The sequence below is a fragment of the Merops nubicus genome, unplaced genomic scaffold, assembly GCF_000691845.1.
Source record: "Merops nubicus isolate BGI_N331 unplaced genomic scaffold, ASM69184v1 scaffold11317, whole genome shotgun sequence".
NCBI classification, from domain to species: Eukaryota; Metazoa; Chordata; class Aves; order Coraciiformes; family Meropidae; genus Merops; species Merops nubicus.
This window is the reverse complement of record NW_008622445.1, coordinates 31,268-43,569: the sequence shown is the minus strand read 5'-3', so window position 1 is coordinate 43,569 and position 12,302 is coordinate 31,268. Positions and strand designations below refer to the sequence as shown.

The following is a 12,302-nucleotide window of genomic DNA, read 5'->3' as shown; positions in this document are numbered from 1 at the left end:
CCCTCTCTTCTCGTGCGGCTTCCGAAGGACCGGAGAATGGAGTCACCCACCTACAGCAAGGACAGCGAAGAGGCAGCGGCTGTGAGACAGGACACTCCCAAGCAGTAGAATATGTAGTTATTATTTTTTACAAGAAAGAAACTAGTAACTTACTGTGACAATCCGGGAAATATTTCTGGTATGATTACGAATTATCTTTATATCAGGGACTTCTGGCCACAAATTCCATTTTTTCTACCTCTCTGTTTTTTCTGCTTTCATTTTGGACTGGAATTGCAAGGGTTCAAAAGCTCAGGGTAGCAATGGAGGACCTTTAAACTGTGTTTTCCCTTTATGGAAACATGAAGTCTGGGTTGCTCTGGTGAGCCTGTAACAGCACTTGCCAGCGGACTTTGGCTGTGGCCTCAGGCTGATGGAGGGGTATAATAGCCTAGAATACGAGCTTCTTCAAGGAAACGTGGAAAAGAGCTACACTGAGCACACAGAGTTAGTGTGAGCTTGACATTATATTCTAAAAAGAGCAAATTACTGGGTCACTCTCATTGGGTCTTCTGGAAAGGGGGATATCTTACATGTTATGTGTAGTGGGTTGATCCTGGCTGGACACCAAGTGCCCACCAAAGCTGCTCTGTCACTCCCCTTCTCAGCTGGACAGGGCAGAGAAAATACAATGAAAGACTCGTAGGTCAAAATGAGGGCAGGGAGATCACTCACCAATTACCATCATGGGCAAAACAGACTCAGCTTGGGGAAATTAGTTTAATTTATTACCAAGAAAATCAGAAGAGGATAATGACAAATAAAACTAAATCTTAAAAGACCTTCCCCCACCACTGCCTTCCCAGGCTTGACTTCACTTCCAATCTCTCTACCTGCTTCCCCGAGCAGCACAGGGGGATGGGAACAGGGGTTGAAGTCAGTTCATCACCTGTCATTTCTGCTGCTCCTTCCTCCACAGGGGAAGGACTCCTCACATTCTTCCCCTGCTTTGGCCAAAGGTGGGTCCATCTTGGAGCTCGCTGGCATTGGTTCCATCAGACATAAGGGAAGCTTCTAAATGCTTCTCACAGAAGCCGCCCCCGTAGCTCAACCGCTACCAAAACCTTGTCATACGAAACTCAGTACAACAAGGCATAATAATAGGATGTTCCATGTGGGAAGCAGGTCACTTATATTTGGAATTGTCTAGCTGTTATTTTGCAATAAAAACACCATTAAGAGACAAGATTTTCTTTTGGTGAAATGTGTTTGTCTTTAGGATTAAAACAACATCATTTAAGGGATTAAATTCAGGACATAAAATGAGTATTTGGCAAGTTCATTAATTCAATCTATCAGTAGTTAGCAGTATGTCCTTCAAAAACTAGGTTATTCCATAACTCCTAATTTTAGTAAGCTTATCACTGGCGATAGGAAGTGCTACACAAACAAGGCACCACCATTTTTTGCACAGTAGACCACACGGAAAAGAGACAGATGCTTTCATATAAACAAATGTCATTCAAGATGTGTTCAGTTGTTTATAAGCCTGCAATCTAGTGATAAAGTCACTCTTCTCTCCAGTCTGCTCCCCAAATACAGGATGCAGCTTTACATTACGCTTGGCTGAAGTGTAAGCTGCTCTGCAGCAGTGAGGAGCACAAACTATTTCAGAGCCCTAACGCCAAACCTGCTCTTGCTCCAGAGCAGATGTCCCCTGGAAAAAGTTATCATCATCAGTGAGGGGGACTCTGAAAAATATCTCGATGCAACACTATCATGAGTCTTCCACATGTATTTGCCGAATGCGCAACCCAAAATTGCTTATACACTGGGATGTTAAAGCAAAGATTGATCACATGCTAGCTGAAGAAGCACAAATAGCACCAGGACTGCATTAAGCAACCTGACAGATATCCTCCCCAGCATAACAGTGTTTTTAAAACACATAAATTAAGTGGAAAGCACAGCATTGGAACATCTCAGATTGCCCTTCCCTGCCACAGCGCCCGCCATTCCCTCCCCTTCGGCCTTCACCCCTCTCTCTTCTCCTCTTATCTTCTCTTTTCTGCTGCTCTCCTGCAACCCCGGCAGCCCTGGGAGCCCTTCCTCCCTCCCTGTTCCGAAATCCAGCCCTTGCCCTGGCCCCCTCCTGTGCTTCCTCTCCCTCCTCCTCCTCCAGGCAGTCCAGCCAGACACCTCCCACTTTCCGTTTCACTTGCATTGTGGAAGAAAATCAGGAGAGAGACACCTCTCAACTTTATTTTGAGAGCAAATCCAATTTTCCATCCCACGTGTGCCGCAGCAGGCAGTGTTGTGGGGTGAGCTGAGGACAGGGAGGAGCGCAGTGGGGCTGCAGCCCGGGACGTATCCCTGCCCAGCTTTCACTGGAGGTTACAGCTGGTCCCACTCCCGTCCCTCTGGGGCAGCTGAGGCTGTTTGGCTGCCCTTGTGTGCACCCCGCCTCACTAAAGGTTATTGTGCTTTTTTCATGCTGACAAAACCCACCTTTCTTTTCAAAAGCAAAGCCTCCTGCAGTGTCAGTCCTTAAGCATTTTGCTTCAAATAAACGTCAAGAGCATCTACCTCAAGGACCCAGCAATGACTGTATTTTCCCCAGCAGGTACCACTCACGGGTGCAATAGGCCTTACAGCCTCGGGTGCCGTTCAGGCCAGGGGACCGAGCTGTGCCCCCATTGCTCCCTCCACCAGGCCAGCGAGGCACAGGGGGACTGGCACTGACTGACCTCGGGGTGCCCAAGGACCCTGAGTATGCCAGGGGGCCAGCCCGCCCCAGCCGGCCTGCAGCAGGACTTCCAGCGGAAGGGAGATCTCCCCTCTTCCCGCCTCTGCGGAGCGCGGATGCAGGCGGCGTCTTCCCCAGTTCCCTGGGGATCAGCAGAAATGTTTAGAATGCTCTAGTCTGGAAATGGCAAATATTCAAGAGAACATTGATAGTAGCTAAAAAAAAAAAAAAGAAAAAAAAAAAAAGGAAGTTCAAGCAATGGTGGTAACCAAGGTCACTTCCACAAAACACAAAGGCAAACAGCCCTGAGCAGCTCCACTGGCCTGTGCAGCAGCCGGCTCCCACTGCCTGCCTTCCGCGGCTGCTCTGCGGGCTTGTGAAGGCACTCACCCATGGAGCACAGCACCAGCTGCTCCAAAGGGCTTTCCTTGGGATGTACACGCCAAAGACACGTAAAAATCCTTCAGGCTTCCATTGTCCAAAACTTCCTAATGCAGGGCTGGGAGACACCAAGTAGGTCTGACAGGGGACACGCTCATCTGCACCCCCAGCCTCCCCTCCTGCCGCCCACATGCTAGGCACCGGTTTCCCAAAAAGCCATGATGGGATCTTTGGGACACTGAAACTTTTCAGGGTCTTAAATTTAACAGTTTGACCTGATGTCTAATCTGGTACTATTAAGTGATATGAAGCAGCTCAACACCTTTTATGGAGCTCGCTTGGGACCCATGTGTTGTGTTGCTACATTTATTTCCTCTGCCCTTTTCCTTCAGAGCTATTTGTAGTCCAGGTTACAAGGTGCAGCATGTCCTCTGTGATTTCTTGCCAAGTCAGTGCAATGTAGGTTAGTTTTTTGTTTTGTTTTAAACTACCTATTAGCCACACAGAAATTAAAAAAAAAATCTGGCCCACTGCATGCTTGTAGCAAGTGATTCCATCATTTTTTCCAAAGCTCTATATAAAATGCCTTACATCACTGCCCATGCTGATCTAGTTAACACTGCATGTTTTTCAGAATTTCCAATAATATAGCAATAGCAGACATGTTTATATATTTAAAGAGTCTGCTGGATTTTATAAAATGTTTCTCAATCATAAAAATGCAGTCTGGGCAGAGAACTGTATAAAAGAAGCAGAATGCAATAGATGAAAATAAGCTGTTTACATATTTTGACGTTTTATGGTTATGCTTTTTTTGGCATTCCTATAACTTTAATGTGCAGCAGGCTTAGACCAAAATATAGATCCATAACATTTTGAATATTTGAGAATAATTGTTAATGGTCAAAGGTTTTCATTTTTTAGCTCTTCCCCAGTTTGAAGTTTCAGGTTATTTATTAGCAGGTCAGTTTATCACAGACTCAGTACACCTTATGTGAAAAGGGATTGGTGAGGAACATCTGTGGCCCATGTCTTACCTAGAGAATAGTGTAGCTGTCTCCACAGAAATTAATGAGGCTTTACAGCAAAGCTGAGATTTCCCATATGATTTAAGATGAGGCCTATGTCAGCTTTGACATGATATACCTGCTCTAACAGCTTGCAAAACGTTGCACTTAGCTGAGTCACTGACCTCATTTTAGTGCAATAGGCTGTTACACAGATGATCCACAGCCTTTACAACTGGTCTAAACAAATGACAATGTGTGAAGTGAACAAAAATGTATAAAAAATTAATTTTGTAATTGTGTTTTCAGTTTATATAATATTATGAAAAACACAAAAAGTAACAAATTGAGCTTCCTAAAATTTATTACAGATTTTAAAAAATGTATTAAATCAAGAGTATAGTCCTCTGAGGTCTTAACAAATGATATAAACAGCCCAGTGTATATAATAAGTAAGCTCAAGAATTACATAACCATCCTTGTTCAACTGAAAATAGACATCTATTATTTAAGTTGCAATTCTGAGTTCTGTCTGTCCACAAGTTCCACATAGCTGTGAAGTTCTCTGCTAAAGAGAAAATGTTTTGGCATTTTCCTTGAAACCAGTTTATCCAATTTGAGGTTATGAATGTATAAAGATATATTTGATTGTATTAGTCTCTGAAGCTTTCCCCTGTTGTACAAGATTTCTGGGTTTTTCCAAAAATCCAAATTTTGGTCAGTAATTTAATCTTATGATACATAATTACTGTTGTTGCTTTGGCCAAGAAGAAAACAGCAGATATTTGAAGTTGAGGAGAGAAAAACAGTTCCTTGGCATTTTTTCAGATTCCAGGAAGATTGCATAATACCATAAATATTGATGCATTGTCTCTGCCTGGCAAGGAAGCAAATATACAGTTTGAGCTGTTGCCATAGAATTTCATTGACCACCACTTCAACTGCAGAAACAAAATTCTTCTTCCCGACATCATGGCCCAACTCATGTCTGCCTAAGCTGCTGTCAGGAAAGAACTCAAAAACTGTGAATCATCTTTTCAGCTACCCACTTCTGGTGTACAGTCCCTGTGTAGATTACAGGCAGTCACTCTTTTACAGCAGGCTAGCCAAGACTGTCAGAGTCTTGTTCAATTGCTTCAAATCACTTGACTGCAGCTTACTTTAACCCCATTGCTTTCTGCAAGTACTGGGCTGCTGCAAAAAAGATACATGAGCCACTAGGCAAGACAAAAGGCCTTTGCATGAAAGGGGAGTGCAACAGAAATACCACAAAAGAGAAACAGCTTTATATAAGCAACTACTAGTAATATTTACAAGCAGTGAACTGTGCCTAAATTCCCATTTAGCCAGCAAGTTGAACCTACCTTCGCTGCCAAATACCATCTAGCACAACATTACAAAAAATCCATGAGTGGACTCCTAGAAACTACCATGCTAATATTAAGTAGCATTAATATTAAAAGTGATAATAACAGCTTAACACGTGGTTCTGTTGCCTTAAGTCTCTCATTTACAGGACTATGCAGACCTTTATTAACTCCAAATGGTATTTTTAAATTCTTTTGCACGTTTGCATAGAAGTTCATAGAAATAGTAAGTTATATCTGAAGTGCACATAGATCCTTGTATCAAGAAGTAAAAAAGAAGTTAATTTCCTGTTTCACTTTCTGGAGGATATTTAAATGTGTCAGCTTTATGTTCTGTAAGATTTCCTAGTCAGAAAGGACTGGGTTGTAGAATGAAATGGTTGGAATGTAATTCTGCTTCCAATTGTTTGCTGAATAAATACAGAGCAAGTAACAAGATTATTGGCACTACTTTGAGGTCTAGTTTCTGATGACTTCATAAATCCAAGAGCAAAACTGGAGTTATTTGCATAGTCATCACCAGCACTCTGCGCTGGAAGTACAGACCTATTTTATCAAAATGTCTTTGCTTTATGATTGTATGTAGTTCAAGCTACCAACTGCTTTGTCTTGAGAATAGATGATGAGCCAATTCTACCATCTTATCAAAACATCTACTTTTGAGGAAAGGACTCCAGTGCAGTGCATGAGTAAGATTCTGCCTCCATTTCCCATTTGCTGCTGATGCATCCTTTTCAAAGTTCCCTTCCTGCAAAGAGCCTCCACCCTGCTCCTCTTTCCTGACTGCTGCCAGAATAGTCTTGCCCTTTATCAACAAAATATCTCTAACTCTCTGTGCAGTAAAAGTAGCTGTTTCCTCAGTGCCTTTTGCATCTTATATTGAAATGGGGTAAAAAAAAATGTCCTGCTTTCGTAGGATGAAATGTGAATGTGGTATTATTCCAAGGAAACCAGTTGCTGATACCATACCAACTGTCAATGGCTTTCTATTAACAGAGATTTCATACTACCAAAGTTCAATGCTCTTTTGTGAGGAGAAAAGAGTTCTTATCCCCTACTGTATTCTATAAAATAAATATCCTTTTTTTAAGATTAAATTTACTTTAAAAACGTATCAAACCTTATTATGCATAATGTAATCTTTTCTATGCAGAGCTCTCACCACACTCTGTTTCTGCATAATAGCAAAAATCACCCCTTCTCATTCTATCATCCAGCTTCATTTTCCCTTTTCCACATATTTACATTTCAAAAGTTCCTACCAGCTTTGTCTTCTTCTCCTTCAATTTCCATTCCCATCTGCCTCTCTGTTCCCCAGCATAAATCCAGCCCCCTCCGTGCACAAGCTCTTCTACTCCTCCTCAGGATGCTAATACTTTACAGCAATATTTGCCTACTCTGCTTCTCACCTCTGCCTACATTCCCCATGCCTTCTTCCATGAACTCCCCTCCTGCCCTCTTTGTTCCTTGTTTATTCTGACTGAAGTAGGTATATTTCATCCAAAAAATCAATAACACCCCCCAGACGTAGGCCTCTAGGGGGGAAATTCATCAGACACTAAAAAAAAAAAGCCTACATTAAGTCATGATTAATTTTGCGTTAGAAGCAGTCATGTCCATTGACTATGAAGTCCAGCTTCCTGGCTCTGACAAGATGGTGTGGAGCACTCAGATAAAGAGAGATAATTCCACTCTGGGTGTTCAGAATTCTAAAGTTCTAGTAACAATTTCTCACCTTTTCAGTAATTTAATTCACAGTTTTCAAATACAGATACCTGGGCCTGTAACCTGTACAAGATTTTCAACCGTATCTTCCTCTAGAACTTGGTTAGGACTAAAACATGATGTTTCTATCCATTCCCCCTCCCAGTATCTTTCAGATTTGGCCACATCAAGCTGTCATTAGCTTGCATCTTTCATACTGCCAACTCCCTGTAAATGATATCCTATCCTATGTGTTTAGAATGAAGTCATAACAAACCTTTTCTCATTCCTCCTGTTTGCCCACCTCATTATAGTCCCTCTTGGAGGTATAACTTTTACACCAAACATAAGTGGCAGACTGAGGACCTTGAAAGTGAAGACACCTTTTTTCACCATGCCCATTGTATTTCATTTATTAAGATGCCAGCCTCACCCACTCATTAAATTCTCATATAATCAGCTGCATGTCTTGTTTGTTTCCCATTCTCATCTGGCCTTGTGAGATAAATGGCCAGAGGATGTGGAGCAAGGCTCTTGTGAGTATCCATAAGTAAACTCCTTCAGGATTTGTCTTAAAATTTAAAAATCTGTTTCTTTTTATACGTTGGCCATGGTTACAGAGCTAGTACACTGCAACTGTGCCTACCACATGAGCAATACTGTCTCACTGCTTCCTTCCTACAGCAGAGCTACTATGTCTACTTGGGCAAAATGCACTGCTGTGCAGAGACACCTAAGCTGGCTCTGGCTGAATTAATTCAGAGAGTGCAAACACCACATAACCAGCTAATTAGCTCTTCCCAGAACTGGCTAAGAAACAGAGCTGAATTACTTAAGATGAGTGTAATGGTTTTCCATCTGGCTGATACCAAAGATATTTCCGGCGCAATACCATGCCAGGCAAACCTACACACAGGGCTGGTTTGGGCTTTTTTGGTTGGTAACTATTTCAATTTTGATGCTACAACACCAACTCTTCTCCTTAAAATATATATTCACAGATATATCATCATGCAGGAGGCAAGCATCTCTGGCTCAGCCTCAGGGCAGCCTGCTGATGGATGTGGTATCTCCTTCTAATGCCTTTAATGTTGGAGATTCAGAAATAAGCCTTCTATTTTTCATGCTACAGATATTAACATTTAATTTTATACTAGGAAATGTTGGCTTCTGCTCATGTGAAAATAAGGCTACAAGACCAGCTCTCCAGCAGCTTTTAAAACTCCTGTACTGTGTGATACCTAAGAGAGATGTACTATGATCTCTGTCAGGTTTACCAGGCTATGAATAAATCTGCATTTTTGCAATATAAAAAGACAGGTTGCACTATGTTCCTGACATTAATGGCTCCATCCCAGGGCATCTTCGATGTAGTTAAAGACACATTGCCAGATCAAACTGGCAATTTCCAGCCCCGTGTTTTTTCCATATTTGTCTGGAACTTTCACTTCCAAAATGAGATGAAGTCTGAGATCGGAGATGCAGTGGCAAAGCTGCACTTTTCCTCAGATCTCTCCCTCCACTTCCTCCAATAGCTTATAGACTATTGTAGGCATTTTTTTATTCTTTTTTTAAGGCACAAAGTGGTATGCATACTCTGAATGGATAAATTATAAGACTTTAGGGGAGGGGATTTCACTCATGCAGTAACAATCATAACCAAATTCTCACAGCAGGCTCAAGGCAATGCTGATTGTTTCTCTGAAGAAAGCAGGAATTAAATCGGCCCCTACCCAGTAAGAAGAGATTCTGCAGCATGACAAATACTATGGCTCAAAACCCAGAAACACTGGGTATTATCTAAAGAATATTACCCCCGGCAGAGTCTTCTTTTCCTTAAAATTTATTCATTAATTTCCATTTCATATGACATGTTGCAGCATTTGCTTTAAGTCACTATTTAACTGCACATTATTTTTAATAATTTTGCTTGCTGGAACAAATAAGAACACATGAGACTAGTTAATTAAAATTGTTAATAATTTGGACTATATTTTAAAGTATTTTACCATATTCTAGTGGAAGGTGTCTCTGCCCATGGCAGGGGGACTGGAACTAAGTGATCTTTAAGGTCCTTTCCAACCCAAAAGATTCAATGAGTCTATGATTCATACATAAAGATTTAAACACGACCTTTAATGAAAACTTGCTCCCAAACCAGATACAGTGGTGGGCACGTGACTTTATAAATAAAACAGTGTAAAGTTTCAACCATGACATCTGCCTTAGATGTTATTGGGTACCAAATAAAATGAAGCAAGATAACGGTTCAGCTATCTGAACAACCAGTGGGTGAAAACACATAGCTCACGAACACAATTTCAAAGCAAAGTGGTAGAGATTTTTGGAGATGTTTGTCTTTTCTGTTCCCTGAGATTATTATTCAGCCCACACAACTAGCAGAGTATTCTCTGGAAACAGAGAGCAACTTAGAGTAACATCCCAACATGTGCAAGACATTTTGTTCATCATGCTCTAGAGGAAACTTTCAAGACAAATAGGGAGCCAGCTACGGGTGGTCTTCAGAACTTGAGGAATATGTTAGAGTAGCACAGCCCTTGAAAACATACCTGCAAGGGTTAACATATGCATTTACATCTGTGCTATAGGTTCAGCATGTGTGTGTGATAGTCATATCCAGCCACATATGCTGGAAGGCAGTAAGTACAGCGTGCTGTAAAACCAAGGTTCCTTCTCATTTCAAATAGCCAGCACACCAAGTTCACTGTCAATCTGCATTTTTCCCAGGTAAATTGGGAAAAAAGTTGCATATAATTCCAGCCAAACAATGTACTGTAAAATCTTTGCCATTATTTCACCAGTTCCTACAGACTTTAGGTAGCTCAAGGTAAGATATAAAATATTCTTTGTCCCTACAATGGCAATGAGTAAAAAGAATGGACTGCAAGTGTCAAAATCTGTAACACAACACAACCCACATCTGTCAGCTGTGCTTATTTCTCTTTAAATTCTAATTCTCCATGTCAAATTGTTGAATAAATTCAAATGTGGGTAGCTAGTGTTCCAAAAGGTCATTAAAATACAAAATTATGACAAATGCAGCATGGAGTAGATATGTGCAACTCAAAAGATAAATCTCTCTGACCTTCATGAGAAATAAAATCCATTTTTTTAAGACATAAGGTTAAAGAGTTCATGACAAAATTATTTCACATATCTGTTTTTAATTGTTACAGAAGATGGGCTTTACAACTGCTTTCCTGAAATCAATATTGCTGACCTTTCAGGCTGTGAACCCTGTCTAATCAAAGAAGCAGGCTTCTGATTTTTTTTATTTGTTTGTTTGAACTGCTTTATGTGGATGCTGTCCATAATCTGTGAAGTCACAGATTAATGTTTATAGTCCTGATACAGTTGTATATAAAATACCAGCGTAATGATAATTTCCAAGTGCAGTATCTGCTGCATTAATAGAAGCCCTCTAGAAAACCTGAAACATTTGTGTAGTGCTGATCACAGATTCCAGGGTAAAAATAACTACCTCAGTCTCGACTATTTAACAAGCCACATTTTCCAACTAAAATAACAGTGTCTGCATTTGTTAGGTTTTAACGTCCATTCTAGGAATCCTATACAAAATAAACATGAGGTCAGGTAACCTAAGGACAACGTAAAATTAATGGAACAAAGATTCCAAAGTAAATAGTTTGATTTGAAAATGCGAAAAGTGCTCTTTTTATTTCTCAACTTCAGTTAAATTCAACGTTTCAGCATAATCCCAGTAAAGTTCAAAACTGACCAGCAGATAACCTTAACACAGGGCAGTTGCAGTCCCTGGTGCTAATTAACAGCCTCGGTCTCTTCCACGAAACCCCACTGGCTCCTGATTTATGTGCCTGTACTGTAAAGCCTCTGAACCGATTCCTAAAGCCCAAATAAAATATGGTCTGTGCAGCAAACTGAAATCTCCCTGGAGCCCCAGAGCAATGCCATGTTTCAGTTGGAGGTTTCAGGATTCCTGTGTTAGTAACACCACACCGGGGAGCTGGTAACGGAGATGTGCTTGCGCATATGCTGCTGTCATTAGATCACCCATTTGTTTGTATACAGATCTCAGACTTCCAAGCTTAGGCTAATTTTAGCTGGACTCAGATGATCCTGCCAGACTCGCTATCTCTCACTCTGCTAATTATTGCTCAGCACTCTGCTCCAGCTGACTTACCTTTTTCACTGTCTGTGAATTACCCCCAGGGAGGAAGCAGTGCATGTTGCTTGAGGAGACTTCCTTGTATCTTCCTTGCTGTGCTTTAGTCAGTTTGCTGGGTGCAATCCCATTGACGACTGTAGAAAGGATGCTGCTGGTCATGAGGGGAGTCAGGGTCTGGCAGAACAGACAGACGGCCACCACTAAGGCCAGGAGGAAGGGACGAGGGCGACAAAGCCTGCGGCACCTGGGGACTTGCCCACAAACCATGGCTTCTTTGCCGTCCTCACTTTGCCCTTTCCCACATTGCAGATGCAGTCCAAGTAGCCATGTCTTGCCAGGGTAAAATAAGCCAAAGGCACACTTTATCCAAAACTACCCAGAGTCTTCCCCATTCTTGCTGCTGAGTGCTTTCCTGGTGCCTGGCAAGAAGTCACGGGTTGCAGAGGAGCAGAGGCTTGGGAAGAACCCTCCCACGGGAGCAGGGGAACAACCTGTGAAAAAACAACAAGTGAGCAGCAGCACAGAGCAGCGTGCCACGGGGCGCTCTGCAAGGAGCCCTAGCGAGCTCGTCCACACCTCACTCTTGGGAGAACAGACCTGCCAGCAGACAGGTGAGGAGCAGAAATCTTCACCCCCTTGCAGAAGCAAGTCCTCAGCCAGACAATAGCATCCAAGAAATCAGGAGGTTAAAGCTTAACACGTCCTGTCCACAGCTGAAAAGAGTAAAAGAGTGTACCAACTTTGTGAACAATCGTTTGCTGTTTTTTCTCTCTTGCATTCTCAATTCCCACTTTGTTTTTACAGTTTCCTTCATTCCAGTCCTTTTAAATTGCCTCCTTCCTGTCAGCATGCACAGCTTTCTCTCTAAAAGTGATCACTTATCTGAAAACTGACAGACTATGAAAATTTTCGTTTGCATTTGTTTTGTCCAGATTGCGAGTTCAAAGTTA

General features: G+C 41.8%; 1 protein-coding gene across 1 annotated transcript in view; it reads right to left on the bottom strand.

Annotated features, from left to right (window-relative positions):
* The window catches only part of CPED1 (cadherin-like and PC-esterase domain containing 1), a gene marked incomplete at its 3' end in the record, with an annotated part of 78,619 nt that extends 67,000 nt beyond the window's left edge, over positions 1-11,619 (bottom strand). Inside the window, 3 exon segments of the mRNA XM_008944792.1 lie at positions 1-4; positions 6-50; positions 11,368-11,619. The exon segment at positions 1-4 is cut by the window's left edge and continues 153 nt beyond it. Coding sequence (XP_008943040.1) covers positions 1-4; positions 6-50; positions 11,368-11,619 — 301 coding nt within the window.
* Positions 11,620-12,302: the final 683 nt, after the last annotated feature.